Source organism: Crocuta crocuta, unplaced genomic scaffold (assembly GCF_008692635.1).
Source record: "Crocuta crocuta isolate KB4526 unplaced genomic scaffold, BGI_CrCroc_1.0 scaffold528, whole genome shotgun sequence".
Taxonomy (NCBI): Eukaryota; Metazoa; Chordata; class Mammalia; order Carnivora; family Hyaenidae; genus Crocuta; species Crocuta crocuta.
Window position 1 is genome coordinate 400,487 of NW_027530010.1, and position 18,542 is coordinate 419,028.

At 41.0% G+C, this 18,542-nt stretch overlaps 1 protein-coding gene across 4 annotated transcripts in view; it reads right to left on the reverse strand.

Annotated features, from left to right (window-relative positions):
* GATAD2B (GATA zinc finger domain containing 2B) overlaps positions 1-18,542 on the reverse strand; it is an 83,824-nt gene that overhangs the window by 27,536 nt on the left and 37,746 nt on the right. For 2 of the 4 annotated variants that reach the window (XM_077764108.1, XM_077764105.1), the window contains exon 1: positions 13,714-13,776. The exons of the other annotated variants lie outside the window; for them this stretch is intronic. In XM_077764108.1, coding sequence (XP_077620234.1) covers positions 13,714-13,715 — 2 coding nt within the window. In that variant the 5' untranslated portion in view covers positions 13,716-13,776. Of the gene's footprint in view, positions 1-13,713; positions 13,777-18,542 lie in introns of those variants that run through there. 4 annotated transcript variants of the gene reach the window in all.

The following is an 18,542-nucleotide window of genomic DNA, read 5'->3' on the forward strand; positions in this document are numbered from 1 at the left end:
AAGATGAGAGTGGACAGAAAAAATATATGAATAAATAATGGCTAAAAATTAACCATGAAAACTACAAACCTACAAATTCAAAAATCTCAATAAGTCCTGAGCACAAGAAACATGAAGAAAACTATACCAAGGGACATCATAATTAAATTGCACAGAACTACTACAGAACTTTAAAAGCAGGCAGGACAGGGGGAGGGAAAGGAAGACATGTTATATAAAAATAAGGACATCAGATTTCTTATTGGAAACAGTGCAACAGACAGTGAGTAAAAGAAAAAATCCGACAACCTAGAATATCATACTCATCAAAACATATCTTTTAAAAAACAGGGGTGCCTGGCTGCCTCAGTCAGTAGAGCGTGTGACTGATTCTTGATCTTGGGGTCGTGAGTTCGAGCCCCACATTGGGGGGTAGATTGTATTTAAAATAAAAATCGTAGGGGTGCCTGGGTGGCTCAGTCGGTTAAGCATCTGACTTCAGCTCAGGTCATGATCTCATGGCTCATGAGTCTGAGCCCCACATTGGGCTCTGTGCTGACAGCTGAGAGCCTGGAGCCTGCTTCAGATTCTGTGTCTCCCTCTTCTCTGATTTTAAAAAAATTTAAAATCTTAAAAAGTCTTTTAAAAACAAAGATGAAATAAAGACTTGTTTAGTCATTTGAAATTTTCTTTATCAAAGTTCTCCTCCACAATTTATATTTACTTGTACCTTAAAAGTTCCTCTAATTATGGCCTCAAACCTTATTTTGTCCAAAGTTAATCAACTTTCTGGTTATATTTACCTGAAACATCTTTCCATTCTTACTTTCAATATCTGTGCCTTTTTAAAAAAACTTCTGTGCCTTTTTTACAGTATGTACTTGAATTTGTTTTTCCATTCAGCCTGATAGGTTTTTTTTTAGCTGCCTAGTTTAGTTCATTTAAATTTATTATCACGATAGAGGTGCCTGGGTGGCTCAGTTGATTAAATATATTATCACGATTACTAATATGTTTGGTTTTATTTCTACCATTTTCATTCTACTATCTTGCTTTGTTCTTTCTTTTTTGGTCTTTTATGCCTTCTATTGACTGGACTTTAAATTTTCTTTATTGCATTTTCTCTGTTTTATTTCAACCCTATTTTTGTTTTTGAGTTCCTATCAAGTTACTCATAATTAGTGTGTTTTATATATAGTAAAACCTAATTTATTTATTTACTATTTTTTAAATTGTTTTTTATTTATTTCTGAGAGAGAGATAGCGTGAGCAAGGGAGGGTCAGGGAGAGAGGGAGACACAGAATCTGAAACAGGCTCCAGGCTCTGAGCTGTCAGCACAGAGCCTGACACGGGGCTCGAACCCACAAACTGAACCGTGATATCATGACCTGAGCCAAAGTTGGACGCTCAACTGACTGAGCCACCCAGGCGCCCTCGTAAAACCTAATTTAGATTTACCCACAAATTTCTTTTTGTCCTGCCAATCTTAGTGGATTCAAATTCTCTTTTCCTGATAATATCCTTTATTAGTTCTTTTAGTAGAATACATAGTTGCTAAAGATGATCAAATTCCTCTGAAAATGTTTATTTTCTCCTCATTCTGGAATGAGAAGAGAGTTCTAGTTCAGTTATCTGTTCTGTGTACTTTGAAAATACTTTCCTGGCATTTTCTTGTTGAGAAGTTTGGTTTAAGTCTAATTTTCATTCCTTTGTGGAAATCTTTTTTCCTCCCTGGTTGCTTTCCTAAGTTCTTTCTTTGTCTTTGACATTCTACAAAACTTAGAATCACTCATGCATTCTAATGTGTTTTGTTTTATTGATCCTTTGAGGATTAGGTGTACTTTCCTTAAGATTCATATACTTAACAATTCTGGAAAATTCTCAGCCATGATCTCTTTGAATATTATCATCAACTCCATTCTCCTCTATTCTCTCCTAGAACCCCTATGAGATGTATCTTAGGTCATCTTATTCTGGGTCTCATCTTGGGTCTCAAATTTTTTTTTTCATATTTTCCATTTCTTTCTATCTCAGTGTGATAGTCTATGGTAACCTTCCCCTGTGGCTCCTTATTCTCTCTTCCGCCATGTTGAATATGCTGTTTAACAAACACGTCTTCTGAGTTTTTAATTTCCCTAATCTACTGCAGAACAGATCGACTTTGAATACACATTAGAATCATCTGAGGAACTATAAAAAAAAAAAAAGTACAAACTGATACCAAACTGATCCTATTACTAAAGATTCTGATTGAATTGGTCTGCCATGAGACTCAAGCATCCGTGCTTTAATAAAACTCCCTAGCTGCGGGGCTCCTGGGTGGCTTAGTAAGTTACGCGTGCGACTCCTGACTCTGGTTCAGGTTTGTGTGATGGACCCCTCTGTTGGGTTCCGCACTGAGAGTGCGGGACCTGCTCGGATTGCTCTCTCCCCTTTCTGCCTTTCCACTGCTCATGCGCATACATACACTAAAAAAAAAGAAAACGAAAAAAGAAAACTCCCTAGTTGATTCTGTTATTCAGCCAATGTTGCGAATCATTCCATCTCTTCACACCAATTTGGTGTACAATTTCTACCTTGGGAAAATTTTCCCATGACTTCTTGTCCTATTCCATTTATTGCCCCGTTTCCCTACATACCTTACAGCAAATTCCTCAAAAGTGTTTTCTATACTGTTTCCACTTTCTCTTGAAACTACTTCAGCTCAGATTTTGTTCCATCAACATGAAGAAACCATCTTTTCCAATCAACTTCGTGCTACCAAATCCAACAGTTTTTTTCCCCTCAATTTATTTTTAAAATCAGTCCTCATTTTACTTGAATTTTCACCACTATTTAAACAAATCAGTATTCCTTTCTCTTCATTTGGCTTTCAGGACTTCATATATCTGGGTTCTCAGTGTAATTCAGGATCATTTATGCTTTTTTAAAACAGATATAATTTGCATGTAACACTATATTAATTTCATATGTAATGATCTGATATTTATATATATTAAGTAATTGCCACAATAAGTCTTACTATCCATCACCATCCAGTTTTTTTCTTGTGGTAAGAACTTTTCAGATCCACTTGCTTAGCAACTTCTAAATTATAATACAGTATTATGGGGACACCTGGGTGGCTCAGTTGGTTGAGCGTCCGACTTCGACTCAGGTCATGATCTCACGTTCGTGGGTTTGAGCCCCGCGTCGGGCTCTGTGCTGCCTGGAGCCTGCTTCAGATTCTGTGTCTCCCTCTCTCTCTGACCCTCCCCTGCTCATGCTGCCTCTGTCTCTCTCAGGAATAAATAAAACGTTTTTAAAAATTAAAAAAAATACAGTATTATTAGCTATGGTCACACCATGCCATCCAATGCATCTCCATGGATTAACAAGCATCTCTGTAACTTATTAATTTGTAACTAAAAGTTTGTACCTTTTGACCAGCTTCCCCCATTTCATCCTCTCACCCCCATCAGCAACCATTAACCTGTTTTCTGTGAGTTCAGTTTTTTGTTTTGTTGTGTTTAGATTCCACATAGGAGACGGTATCTTTCTCTCTCACTTATCTCAATTAGCATAATGCCCTCAAGATCCATTCATGTTGTCGCAAATGGCAAGATTTCCTTTTTTATGACTAATATTCCACATTTATATTTGGTGGTCTGTTTCCCACCCATGAAAATATTAAGCTCCTTGGCAGTTTCTTTTCTATTTTATTCAGTACGTGGCCCATAAAATGTACTAAATACCTGCTGAATAGAAGGCCATATTCTGCATTTTTAGAAATTTGGCTTATTTTTCAAGTGTCTCCCCCAAAGCATTTTTCTACTCTTTCAAAATCTTTGTACTTAACAATTTAAATATACTTATTTTATAAACTGTAATAAAGAGATTTTTTTTTCATCTGAAGTCTCAGTTCCTACTGATTTTTGTAACAGTGACTCCTGTCCGTGATAACGGAATTTTTTTTTTGTTATTTTTTTATTGTGAGCTTTGTCTTCATTGAGACTTCAAGGGTTTGGATTGTGGGCCTGTTCTTTCAGAGTAGTTTTCCATACGTTCCTGCCAGTTACCCAAAGAGTATAAATAGTTCTGAATAATTTTTTGTATTTACTTCTCAGTTTGGGGATATCAAGACAAAAATAATTGTACCCCATAGGAGGGTAGGCCCATACTTAAATTTTCAGGGGGATATTCCCACCAATCCCTAATCAGAACCCAGAGTACAAGTTTCCTTGATTCTCTGAACCAAGGGGGTGGAATTTTTTAAGGTCACTTCTTTTTCCTGAGCACGGAGCCTTTAAGGCTCCCAGCCTTGGGATGCCTGGGTGGCTCAGTCAATTAAGTGTCTACACATGATTTCAGCTCAGGTCATGATCTCGTGGTTCATGAGTTTGAGCCCCACATCAGGCTCTGTGCTGACAGTCCAGGGCCTGCCTAGCATTCTCTGTTTGTTTCTCTCTCTCTGCCCCTGCTGTTTCTCCCAAAAAAACAAACTAAAAAAATTTTTGTAAGGCTCCCAGTCTTCTATGAGGATTCTCATCTCTAACTGTGCTCCATTTAGGCCTAACGCAGTCTTTCTGGAACCCTCATAAGCATTAAAACCAAGTCTGTTGGTTACTGAGACTAGAAAAGCGCCAGAACTGTCACAGCATTAAGTCACATACACACTGCTCATTCTCAGTTTGCCTTTCATTTGTTGTCCCTGATGATTTTCCTTATTTCTTTCAGGCTCAGTTATGCATTTATTAATTTTTAATATTTATTTATTTTTGAGAGAGAAACAGAGAGCAAGGGAGAGGCAGAGAGAGAGAGGGAGACACAGAAACTGGAGCAGCTCCAGGCTCTGAGCTGTCAGCACAGAGCCCGATTCGGGGCTTGAACTCATAAGCTGTGAGAGCATGACCTGAGCCGAAGTTGGACACACTGGTTGAGCCACCCAGGTGCCCCTCAGCTATGCATTTAAAAGGAAGTGTTTTAAAAAGAAAAGAAAAATTTGTTACATTTTATCCAGCATCATCAGGTGTTTTGCAAGGGGCTTTAGAGTTATATGGTTTGCCAGGTCAAAAGTGATGATCTGAAAGTGTAAATTTTATAATCATAATAACTACCTTAGTATCTTTTCAGAGCAGATAGGCCTCTTGGCTTCAAATAAACAGGGGCACCTGGGTGGCTCAGTTGGTTAAGTGTCTGACTTTTTTTTTTTTAATGTTTATTCATTTTTTAGAGCAAGTGGGGGAGGGGCAGAAAGAGAGGGGGTCAGAGGATCCAAAACCAGCCCTGCACTGACAGCAGTGAGCCTGATGTGGGGCTTGAATTCACAAACCACGAGTCATGACCTGAGCTGAGGTCGGACGCTCAATAGATGGAGTCAACCCAGGCACCCTGGTTAAGCGTCGGGCTTTTGATTTCAGCTCAGGTCATGAATGACATGGTTCTGAGATCAAGCCCTGCGTCAGGTTCCACGTTGGGTATGGAGCCTGCTTGGGATTCTCTCTCTGCCCCTCTCCCCTGCTTGCTCTCACTCAAAATAAATAAACTTAAGAAAAAAAGGCAGTGTGGGGCGCCTGGGTGGCTTAGTCGGTTAAGCGTCCGACTTTCGCTTAGGTCATGATCTCGCGGTTCGTGGGTTCGAGCCCCACGTCAGGCTCTGTGCTGACTGCCAGCTCAGAGCCTGGAGCCTGTTTCAGTCTGTGACTCCCTCTCTCTCTGACCCTCCCCTGCTCACGCTCTCTCTCTCCTAGAAATAAATTAAAAAAGAAAAGAAAAGAAAAGAAAAAAAGGCAGTGTGGGGTGCCTGGGTGGCTTAGTCGGTTAAGCGTCCGACTTTTGCTTAGGTCATGATCTCACAGTTCGTGGGTTCGAGCCCCACGTCAGGCTCTGTGCTGACTGCCAGCTCAGAGCCTGGAGCCTGTTTCAGTCTGTGACTCCCTCTCTCTCTGACCCTCCCCTGCTCATGCTGTCTCTCTCTCTCTTACCTAGAAATAAATAAAACATTAAAAAAAAATTTTAAAAAAAAAAGAAAAAAAGGCAGTGTAAAAAGTGAGACTATCAGATATGATATGCTCCCTGATATGATGCAGTATGAAGTATAAAGCATCTCCCATGAAGTATTTTTGTCAAGAGCATATAACCTTTACAGTTAAGTACATTTTACAGGAAAAACAGAAAATAAGAAAGCAAGCTAAATACCATATGGAAATACAGCAAATCTAAAATGTAGGACATGTTTCAAATAGAGGAGACTGGTGTCTTCTAAAGTTGATGTTTAAAAAAATACTGTGGTTGAACAGGAAATTGTTCTTGGTTTTTTTTTTTTTTTTAAATTTAATGTTTTATTTATTTTTGAGACAGAGATAGAGACAGCATGAGCAGGGGAGGGTCAGAGAGAGAGGGACACACAGAATCTGAAACAGGCTCCAGGCTCTGAGCTGTCAGGACAAAGCCCAACGCGGGGCTTGAACTCATGAGCTGTGAGATCATGACCTGAGCCAAAGTCGGATGCTTAACCAACTGAGCCCCCCAGGCGCCCCTCTTGTTTTCTGAAGAAGCAACTGTCTAAGTTTTCTATGGCTGTGTGTAATAAACTATCACAAAGTGGCTTAAACAATCCAATTTATTATCGTGTAGCCTGGAGGTCAGAAGTTTGACATGGATCTCACTGGGCTAAATCCAGGGCATCAGTAAGTAGATCTTCTACATTTCTGCTGGAACCTCTAAAGGAAAATCCACTTTCTTGCCATCTCCATGTAGACACTGCCTGCCCTCCTCGGCTCACGGCCGTTTCTCCACCTTTAAAGCTGCCAGCGTCGGGCCCCTACTCTTCAAGCTGCCAGCTTTCTGACTCTCTTTTGCGTTTTTCTATTTAAAGGACCCTGGTGATTACACTGGGTCCACCTGGATAATCCAGAGTAACACCCATATTTTAAGGTCAGCTGATTAGCAACCTTAATTCAATCTGTTGTCTTCATTTTGCTTTGCCAGGAAAATGGAACATATTCATAGGTTCTAGCAATTAGGATGTGGGTATCTTGGGAGATGGGGCATTATTCTCCCTAATACAGCAAACCTTAAGTGTTTAGAAGTAAATTATTTACTTTAAAATGGTTTAGAAAAAATATGCATATGCTACATATCATGAAACAAATGTAACGAAATGCATATTGTTTTTTTTTTTAATTTTTTTAAGGTTTTTTAATTTATTTCTAGGAGAGAGAGAGAGACAGCGTGAGCAGGGGAGGGTCAGAGAGGGAGGGAGATATGGACTCCGAGATAGGCTCCAGGCTCCGAGCTGGCAGTCAGCACAGAGCCCGACGCGGGGCTCGAACCCACGAACCGCGAGATCATGACCTAAGTGAAAGTCGGACGCTCAGCCGACTATGCCACCCAGGCGCCCCTAGATTGTTTTTTTAAATGTCTTTATCTGGAGAGACAGAGACAGTGAGTGGGGGAGGGCAAGAGGGAGACACATAATCTGAAGCAGGCTCCAGGCTCTGAGCTAGCTGTTAGCACAGAGCCTGACGCGGGGCTCGAACTCACAGACTATGCGATCATGACCTGAGCCAAAGTTGGACGCTTAACTGACTGAGCCACACAGGCGCCCCTCTGTAGGAATATTATTAAGATAACACTTAAAGGGAGAACCAAAAAAATATATTTTTCATGTTTCATCCCAGGGCACTAATAACAACGGGTGGAAGAAGAGTTCTGAATAGTAGAGATTTTTTACCCTGCCGAGAAAAAAATCTCCTAGATACATTTTGTACACACTTGTTCAGGAGAGCCTCTTCTCAGATAAACCATTTTTCAGGTGATACATTCATCACACAAAACTCTGAAAACAGTTGGGGGAAAATACACTTCAGTGGGAAGAAAAGCAGCAAGGTGTTTTTGGGGACAAAGAGGAAGGCAAAACAGGAGAACAGTTGGATGGTGTCTAAATACCAAAACTGTAGACTAAGAACCACAGAAACAGTATTTCACTTAATTTTCAGCACATTCCTATGTAGTCCGTATTTTCCCCACCCATCATATGAATGAGATAACTGAGACTCAGAAAGACTAAATAAACCTGCTGAAGGTCACACACTATAGGAAAGTCACGGCTAAAACCCAGATCTAATTCTAGTGCCCAGGACACGCACCTTCTACCACACCAGCGACAGCAAGTGGTGCCAGCTTTATTTCACTGATGGTGGTCACCAGTAACGCTCTGTTCTGTCAGTAAAGACTTTTATTCAATTATTATCTTCCACAGGTATGATATATGAAAACAGCGGCACTGCCACACACAAAGCCTGTATTTACCACACCCACACACTCATAAACAGACGAATAAAAGCCAGAGGCGTCTGAATTCACGGTCTGTGAGAGTAACCACATTTCTAATTTTGAGGGAACAGGAGCTGGGGGTGGTCACAGCAGTGACCCACATGCCACTGGAAAATCTCACAAGAGTCTAACCTCACAAAAATTTCTCCAGAATATCCTTCAAGAATGTTTGCAATTCTATTTACAGCTCTATATACTAAATTAGTCCTAACAGAGAAGGGAGAATACTGTAAGCGGTAGCTTAGCTATCTACTTATTCCACAAAGAGTAGACCTACTACAGCTTCTCAATGACAATTCACCTACTTCAAAGCGACAGACATAACCATTCCTGTACATCCTATCTCACCAGTGTCTCAGAGATGGGGGCGGGTGGGGAGTGCCCTCTACCTGCAACTATACAGCAAAATGAACAGCCACTTATCTCCCACCAAACTGGGAGCAAACTGCACTTCCAGGTCCTGCCGAGCAGGAGCAGTGGCCCGTCTCTGCAGTGAGCCTACCCAAATGCAAACCAGACAGCTGAGCTCCTTCCAAGCTTCCTAATGCCTCTTACAGCCAATCATTCCCAGCAATTAACTCTGCACTTTTCCAGAATGTAACCTCTCTATTTCAACTCCCAAAAGGAATTTACATACATATAAACCAAACTGCAAAACAAATTCCTCAGATGGGCCTAAGAGCCCCTAAGGGATAAAGAAAATGGTTATACAACAGGTTTCACCTTAGATGCTACAAAGATGAAATTATCTCCAAATGTACCATTCCATTGGAGTATTTTATATCTTTATTTCTATATTGAGAGAGTGAGAGTACATGCATGGGAGGGAAAGAGAGGGAGAGAGAGACAATCTCAGTGCGGAGCCTGACACGGGGCTTGATCCCATGATCATTACCTGAACTGAAATCAAGAGTCAGATGTTCAACCAACTGAGCTACCTGGGCACCCCTCACTGGGTCATTTTAGAGACTGCTTCCACACAGTTCTAGTGGTTGCAATCTCTAGGATCCAGGAACTGGTGGAATAGTAAAGGTGTGAACAAGGGCTTGAAAAGAGTATGCATCGCTGTGGATATCTGAGTTCTATTAACAATTTCCCATTAAAAGAAGATTTAAGTAACACAGCATCAAAAGAGACCACCCTACTCTCCCTACAGGATAGAAACACAACATATCCAGCCCTAACGTGCTTATTCTACTAACAATATATCTGGCAAGTTGGAAATAAATCTGGCCAGAGAAAACAATCAGACACAACTATAAAGATGCTGGCAGACTACTGCAAATATCCCTAAAGCTGTTGCAAAAGCATCCAGCTTGTAAAGAAAGAAGCTGGGGTCCAAAGAAAAGTACAATTCACGTTTACCAACTTCCTGCTGAGCCAAGACTCACTTCCCCAAATTAAATTTTTTTAATGTTTTTTTTTGTTTTTTGGTTTTTTTTTAATTTATTTCTGAGAGAGACAGGGTGAGCAGGGGAGGGTCAGAGAGAGTAGGAGGCACAGAATCCGAAACAGGCTCCAGGCTCTGAGCTAGCTGTCAGCACAGAGCCTGACGTGGGGCTTTAACCCATGAACCGTGAGATCATGACCTGAGCTGAAGTGAGACGCTTAACTGACTGAGCCACCCAGGCGCCCCTCACTTCTCCAAATTAAAGTGGCAAAAATTACATACATATATGACACTGAATTAGAAACTGTCTTAAGCTCTTCTTAGGTAGAATAGCATGGATCTGACTACTTAAAACTACAAACGAAGGCACCTAAACTCCACTTTTTTTTGAAGATTTTATTTTTAAGTAAGCTCTACACACAACATGGAGCTCAAACTCACAACCCTGATATCAAGAATCACACGCTCCTCTGCCTGAGCCGACCAGGCACACCTCCACTATGGTTTTTTCCCACATAGTATATGTGCATTTGCTTATTGTGGGTTTTCTCCCCACACTGAATTTTTAAAAACAAAATTTTAGGGAAGGGTCAGAGAGAGAGGGAGACACAGAATCTGAAACAGGCTCCAGGCTCTGAGCTGGCAGCACAGAGCCTGACACAGGGCTCGAACCCATGAACTGTGAGATCATGACCTGAGCCAAAGTCAGAAGCTTAACCAACTGAGCCACCCAGGCGCCCCTAAATCTTAAAGTCTATGGAGTGAAAGACTAGTCTACTTTGTTCACTGCTACATCACCAGTTGTCAGGTAAGTTCCTAGCACTTAAAAAAATCACCCAGTAGGGATGCCTGGGTGGCTCAGTTGGTTAAGCATACAGACCATGATCTTGATTTTGGCTCAGACCATGATCTCATGGTTTGGGGAATGAAGCCCTGCATCAGGCTCTGCACTGTCAGGGCAGAACCTGCTTAGAAATCTCTCTTTCCCTGCCCCTTCCCACTTGCACTCTCTCTCTCTCCCCAAAATTAAAAAAAAAAAAATTAAAAAGAAAAAAGATGGCACAAAAACAGATACTTAGATTGGTGGAACAGAATAGAGAACCCAGAAATGGCCAAATAATCTTTGACAAAGGAGGAAAGACTACCCAATGGAATAAAGAGAGTCTCTTCAGCAAAAGGTGGTGGGAAAACTGGACAGCAACATGCAGAAAAATGAACTTGGACCACTCTCTTACACCACACACAAAAATAAACTCAAAATGGACGAGAAACCTAAATGTAAGACAGGAAGCCATAAAAATTCTCAAGGAGAAAGCAGGCAAAACCACTTTGACCTTGGCTGCAGCAACTTCTAACTGAACACGTCTCCGGAGACAAGGGAAACAAAAGCAAAAATGAACTATTGGGACCTCATCAAAATAAAAAGCTTCTGTAAAGCAAAGGAAACTATCAGCAAAACTAAAAGGCAACCAGACAGAATGGGAGAAGATATTTGCAAACGACCTATCAGATAGTATCCAAAATCTATGAAGAACTTATCAAACTCAACAGCCAAAAAATAATCCAGTAAAGAAACGGGCAAAAGACATGAATAGATACTTGTCCAAAGAAGACATCCAGATGGCCAATCGGCACATGAAAAAATGCTCAACATCACTCATCATCAGGGAAATACAGATCAAAACCACAGTGAGATACCACCTCACACCTGTCAGAAAGGCTAACATTAACAACTCAGCCAACAACAGGTGTTGGCGAGGATACGGAGAAAGGATCTCTTTTGCACTGCTGGTGGGAATGCAAGCTGGTGCAGCCACTCTGGAAAACAGTATGGAGGTTCCTCACAAAGTTAAAAATAGATCTACCCTATGACCCAGCAATTGCGCTACTAGGTATTTACCCAAGGGATACAGGTATGCTGTTTAGAAGGGGCACATGCAGGGGCACCTGGGTGACTTAGTCGGTTAAGCGTCTGACTTTCGCTTAGGTCATGATCTCGCGGTTTGTGGGTTCGAGCCCCGCGTCGGGCTCTGTGCTGACTGCCAGCTCAGAGCCTGGAGCCTGTTTCAGTCTGTGACTCCCTNTCTGTGCTGACTGCCAGCTCGGAGCCTGGAGCCTGTTTCAGAGTCTGTGTCTTCCTCTCTCTCTGACCCTCCCCTGCTCACGCTGTCTCTCTCTCTCTCTCCTAGAAATAAATAAAAATATATATAAAAAAAAAGAAGGGGCACATGCACCCCAACGTTTATAGCAGCGCTATCAACAATAGCCAACGTATGGAAAGAGCCCAAATGTCAACTGATGAATGGATAAAGAAGATGTGGTGTGTGTGATATGGAGAACAAGACACTCTCAAAATACGGAGAACAAACAGAGTGTTGCTGGAGTGGTGGTGGTGGGGGGGACTGGCTAAATGGGTAAGAGGCATTAAGGAATCTACTCCTGAAATCACTGTTGCACTATATGCTAACTAACTTGGACATAAATTAAAAAATAAATTAAAAATCAAAGAAAAAAAGGAAAGAAAAATAAAGAAATGCTGGGGAAGGGGACCAGGAGCTGTATTTTAACAAGCCCTCCCGGTGACTCTGCATACCCACTAACACATGCGAACCACTGTCCTGGGGGTCAGCAGACAAGTTCATGTCCAAGACACTTGAGTTCCTGAACTACCACAGGAAGCAACAGGCAACAAGAACCACCAATGTCAGGCAATTACATGAGAGATACTTTCTATCTTGTTTGAGCCACTGTATTTGGGGATCTTTGCTGCAGCTGTTAGGCACTCTCCTGGCTCACAAAACTTTTTGGTCTCAGGATCCCTTTAAGAGTACACTTTTAGAAATCAATGGCTCCAAAGAGATTTTGTTTGTGGGCTAAGAGCTAACAACAGTCATTATATTAGAAATTAAAACAGAATTTTTAAAATGTTAGTTCAATTAAAAAAAAGCCCCCATTCCAAGTTAATATGAGTGACATATCCTTTATAAGAAAAAACTATTTTCTCAAAAAAGTGAACAATATAGTGAGAAGAGCGTCATTGTTTTACATTTTTTGCAAATCCCATTAATGTCTGGCTTAATTAACCCCAGACAGCTGGGCTCCCATAGCTGCTTCCACATTCATTCTGCAGCCCCACACTGAACTTGCTGTTCTCCAAACTGTGACAGTTTCTTACTCTTTCTTCACCTTCACACTTTTGTGGCCAGTTCTTTTGTAAAATGCTCCCAAATCTGGGTTAATGTGATGTTTTCTCGTAAGACTGAAGTTATGTATTTCTGACAAAAATATCACAAAGGCAATACTGTACCCTTCTCAATGTATCCTATCAGGAAGTACATGATGTTAACATGCTGCCTTATGATGATGTTAACTGTAATCACTTGAGGGAGGTGGTGTCTGACAGGTTTCTCCACTGAAAGTTACTATGAAGAGATACTCTGAGGCTATACAAAATCTCATTTTGCATCAAACTTCCACCCACCAATTTTAGCATTCACAGACAATGCTTGCCCGTAACAATTATTAGTACTTAACTAATGTTTCCATCATTCCTTCTACATTTATTAATTTGAATTTTACTGTAATACATGGCTGTCTCTTATTTATTTATTCAAATATTTACTTATAGCACTATGGACTTAGGGATACTTATTTTATCCCACGGGTTATATAATCATTACTATCATTACTTATTTTGTTCTTCAAAATTTTTTTAATGTTTTATTTATTTCTGAGAGAGACAGCGTGAGCAGGGGAGGGTCAGAGAGAGAGAGGGAGACACAGAATCTGAAACAGGCTCCAGGCTCTGAGCTAGCCCTCAGCACAGAGCCCGACGCGGGGCTCAAACACACGCACCGTGAGATCATGACCTGAGCCGAAGTTGGACGCTTAACCAACTAAGCCACCCAGGCGCCCCTTATTTTGTTCTTCAAATTGTTCCAGATCCAGCTGTTAAAAGCTCCTTCAAGTTAGTTTACCGTTTGTTTGTTTTGTTTGTTTTAGCATTTCATTCTTTTCTGGTACTCACATGATGTTTCAGGTCCAAAGGATTTTTTTCTCTGCCCTAAGTCATTTCTCCAAGGAACTCAAGTTTCTTCCACCAGAGAACAGCATCTAGAAACCAAGACCTGGTGTCAAGTGTGCTCACTGTTATGGTCGGGTCACTGCTTCCAAGTCCTCTCAGGAAAAGGAAATCCGCACACACATACCTATTTCTGTCTCTATCTGTGTGTGCGCATGTGTGCATAAATAAGTGTACAAGTTAAAACTTATGAGTTCATACTGATACCAAGGAATGGTATTCTAACAATCTTCTCAAATGATCAGAACTGTGGATTTCTTCGTCTTTGATATTACTCAAAGCTCAACACATATAGACAAAGGACTTGAACAAGAAGATACATTAATGGCTACTAAGCATATGCAAAGATACTCAACATCATGAGTCATTAGAGAAATGCAAATTAAAACCACAATAAGGCATCAACTCACAGCCATTATGATGGCTGTAATAAAAAAGACAGGAAATAGTAAGTGTTGGTGAGGATGTGGAGAAATGGGAGTTCCAGAGCAGTACGCCGCTGGCGGGAACACAAAACGGTGCAGCTGCTTCGGAAAGCGGCTTGGTGGTTCTTCCAAACAGAATTATCACAGGACTCAGTAACTACCGAGTAAACACCCAAAAGAACTAAAAACAGGGACTCAATCAAAAACTTCTACAGGGGCGCCTGGGTGGCTCAGTCGGTTAAGGGTCCGAGTTTGGCTCAGGTCATGATCTCACGGTTCGTGAGTTCGAGCCCCGCGTCGGGCTCTGTGCTGACAGCTCGGAGCCTGGAGCTGCTTCAAGATTCTGTGTCTCCCTCTCTCTCTGATCCTCCCCTGCTCACAGGCTCTCTCGCTCTCTCTCTCTGAAATAAATTAAAAAATATTTAAAAATTAAAAAAAAAGTAAANTTCAGACTCCGTATCTTCCTCTCTCTCTGACCCTCCGCTGCTCACACAGTCTGTCTCTCTCTCTCTCAGAAATAAATAAAACATTAAAAAAAATTTAAAAAACTTGTACAAAAATGTGTATAGCAGTAATATTTACATTAGCTAAAAAGGTGGGGGAAAAACCAAATGTCCATCAACTGATGCACAGACAAGCAAAACATGGTCTGTTTCTAAAGTGGAACATTACTCAGGGAAGAAAAAAGAATATCATAGCATGTATATTCATGCTATGATATACACCATAGCATGAATGAACCTCAAGAACACGCTACATGAAAGGAGCCAGACACGAAAGGTCACATGTCCTATGACTCCATGTGTATAAAATATCCAGAGGAGATACTTCATGAAGACAGGAAACACATTAGTGGTTGCCAGATGCTGAAGGAATGAGATGGGTAGTGATGGCTCAGTGGGTACAGGTTTCCCTTTGGGTTGATGAAACTGTTTTGGGATTTGATTTAGGTGGTAGTTGCACAACACTGCCAACTATATTAAATGCCACTGAATTGTACAAGTTAAATGGTTAATTCTATGTTATGTGACTTTTACCTCAATTAACAAAACAAATCACAGTAGTTTCCTATGGTTAGTTGCAATGTGAAATCTGAAACCTTGTCAATGAATTTTTCATACTGTAACATTAAAATCCATTGGTCTATCTTATCTTATACTTTTTTTTTTAAATATTTTTATTTATTTCTAGGGGGGGGAGAGAGAGAGAGAGAGACAGCGTGAGCAGAGGAGGGTCAGAGAGAGAGGGAGATACAGACTCTGAAATAGGCTCCAGGCTCTGAGCTGGCCGTCAGCACAGAGCCCGACGTGGGGCTCGAACCCACGAACCGCGAGATCATGACCTAAGTGAAAGTCGGACGCTTAACCGACTACGCCACCCAGGCGCCCCATCTTATCTTATACTTTAAAAAAATTTTTTTAATGTTTGTTTATTTTTGAGGGACAGCAACAGAGCATGAGTGAGGGAGGAGCAGAGGGAGGGAGACAAAGAATCTGAAGCAGGCTCCAGGCTCTGAGCTGTCAGCACGGAGCCTGATGTGGGACTTGAACTCATGAACAGTGAGATCATGACCTGAACCAAAGCTGGAAGCTTAACCGACTGAGCCACCCAGGCGCCCTTATCTTACACTTTGAATGAATCTTTTACCCACACATGATTTTTTTACATCATGCACTTGTTATTTGGAAAATTCTGGTCCGCTAAGTCAAGCACATTTCAAGTGCGGACATATTTCATTATACAATATAAAAACGAATCACACTGGGTAATGTCCCCACTAATCTCATCATAAAATAAGTTCTGAAAAGCTTTCAAACTCATGGTTTAATTTTTATTTTAATTTTTTCACCGGGCACAAATACAATCAGTTGTTTTCCTTGGAAGTTTTCGAGAATGTCAAGTACCCAAGTTGACACAGTGCGTTGATGATTCCTTCATCAAGTAGGAACGGTTCTACGAAGAAAGCAGCGAGTTAGCCTGCAACCAACTGTACTTTTCCCTGAGACACTGCTGTATTTCACTACCCAGCAAAAGTGCTTCATGAGTGCTTCCCACTTAATCACACAAAATATTCAAACGCCATGTTCTGAAGGGTCAAGAAAAAGTAAAATTCATTTTCACTCCATCAAAATATTCTTGAAGTGAAATTACACCTGTTTTTTTAACTGCAAGTTTAAACTGTACAGCAGAGAAGAATACAATGAATATTAGTACAGTTTAGTGCCACTGCTCTGATTCATGCAAAGGCATCAGCAGTTGTTGTTGTTTTTTTTGTTTTGTTTTCTTTTAATTTATTTCTAGGAGAGAGAGAGAGACAGCGTGAGCAGGGGAGGGTCAGAGAGAGAGGGAGACACAGAATCTGAAACAGGCTCCAGGCTCTGAGCTGGCCGTCAGCACAGAGCCCGACGCGGGGCTCGAACCCACGAACCGCGAGATCATGACCTAAGCGAAAGTCGGACGCTTAACAGACTAAGCCACCCAGGCGCCCCAGGCATCAGCAGTTTTAATGACCATTACTTCTGGATCATCAGTGCAAATGTCAACACAATAAAAAAGGCAACAACAACAATAACAAGCCTTTGTGTTATTATAGACTAGTTTTGATCGCAAGACTCTGAAACACTCTCAGGATTCAAATCCCAAGGAGTCCATAGACCACACTTTGACAACTAATATACTGTTTAATAAAGAAACCCACCAATTCATATATTTTCCAGATTTTTAAAAATGCAATCTCTATGCCCAACGTGGAGCTCAAACTCACAACCCCGAGATCAACAGTCGCATGATCCATCAACTTAGCCAGCCAGGCACCCCTATTTTCCAGGTTTAATGCAAGCTACCTGGTGGCAAATCTTTCTTATCTGTACTTCCCTTTAATACCCACCATATGAAATGTCCCAATAAGCTACGTAAGTACTATTATCACCTAACCAACTCCAAATGGTGCTTTCCTTCACCTTAATTCATATCAGCTATGTCACTGTATCTTCTTTCTACTATTCCCCAGGCTACAAAATCCCATTCCTTCTAGTCCATTTAAATTTAGTCGATTTTAATTACCTCCCTTTTGATTTCTAGAACTTCCTTCCTGGCTCAGTTTTCTTGGAAAAGTGATCTAGACCTAGACCAGGGGTCTGCAAGCTTTTTCTGTCAAGGGCCAAGTAGCAAATATTTTATTTATTTATTTTAACGTTTTTCTTTATATGTTTATCTTTGATTTTTTTTTTTTAAATTTTCTTTTTATTTATTTCTGAGAGAGAGGGAGAGAGCGAGCATGAGCAGGGGAGGGCCAGACAGAGAGGGAGATACAGAATCTGAGGCAGGCTCCAGCCTCTGAGCCACCCAGGCACCCCTGTGTATTTTTTAAAGAAAGCGTGAAAGTGCGCGCACGACTATGAGTGGGGGAGGAGTGGAGAGAGAGAGAGGGGGAGACACAGAATTTGAAGCAGGCACCAGGCTGTCAGCACAGAGCTCAATGTGGGGCTCGAATTCACAAACCACAAGATCATGACCTGAACCAAAGTTGGACACTTAACCGACTGAGCCACTCAGGCACCTGTTTAAAAATTTTTTTTTAATGTTTATTTATTTTTGAGAGAGAGAGAGAGAGAAAAAGAGAGAGAGCAGGAGAGGGGCAGACAGAAAGGGAGTCATAGAATCCAAAGCAGGCTCCAGGCTCTGAGCTGTCAGCAGAGAGCCCGATGTGGGGCTTGAACTCACGAACTGAAAGATCATGACCTGAGCCACAGTCAGACGCTTAATGGACTGCGTTACCCAGGCGCCCGAGATAGTTAATATTTTAGACTCTGTGGGCCACCTATTCAATTCCACTGTGTAAGGAAATGGGTGTGGCTGTGTTCCAATAAAACTTTATTTACAAAAATAATCAGTAGTTTGCTGATTCTGATCTAAACTCTTCCAATATGTAGGTCAATAAATCCACTCTTAATCAAAATATATGACAAAAATAAAAAATGGAGGAAGCCACAGACTGGCCAGAGGAAACTAATAAGAGCACTGAAAAGAGCAGTAAACCCAAGAGATGGAGTATTAGTAATAGTTGCTAACATTCACGGAGCTCTTATTATTGGCTAAGCTCTTAAATGCCTAGTGCTAAAGTGCTTTATAATACCTTATCTCATTTAAGCCCTTTATAGGAGAGTTTTAATAATTTTAATAATTATCCTTTTACAGAAAAGAAAACAGATAAACTATATCACTTTCCAAGGTCTCACGGTCTGTAAACAGTTAAGCCTAATTCAAACACAAAGGTCTTTCTTACTTCAAGGTCCATATTCTTTTTTTTTTTTTTTTTTTTTTAACTTTTTTTTTTTTTTGAGAGAAAGA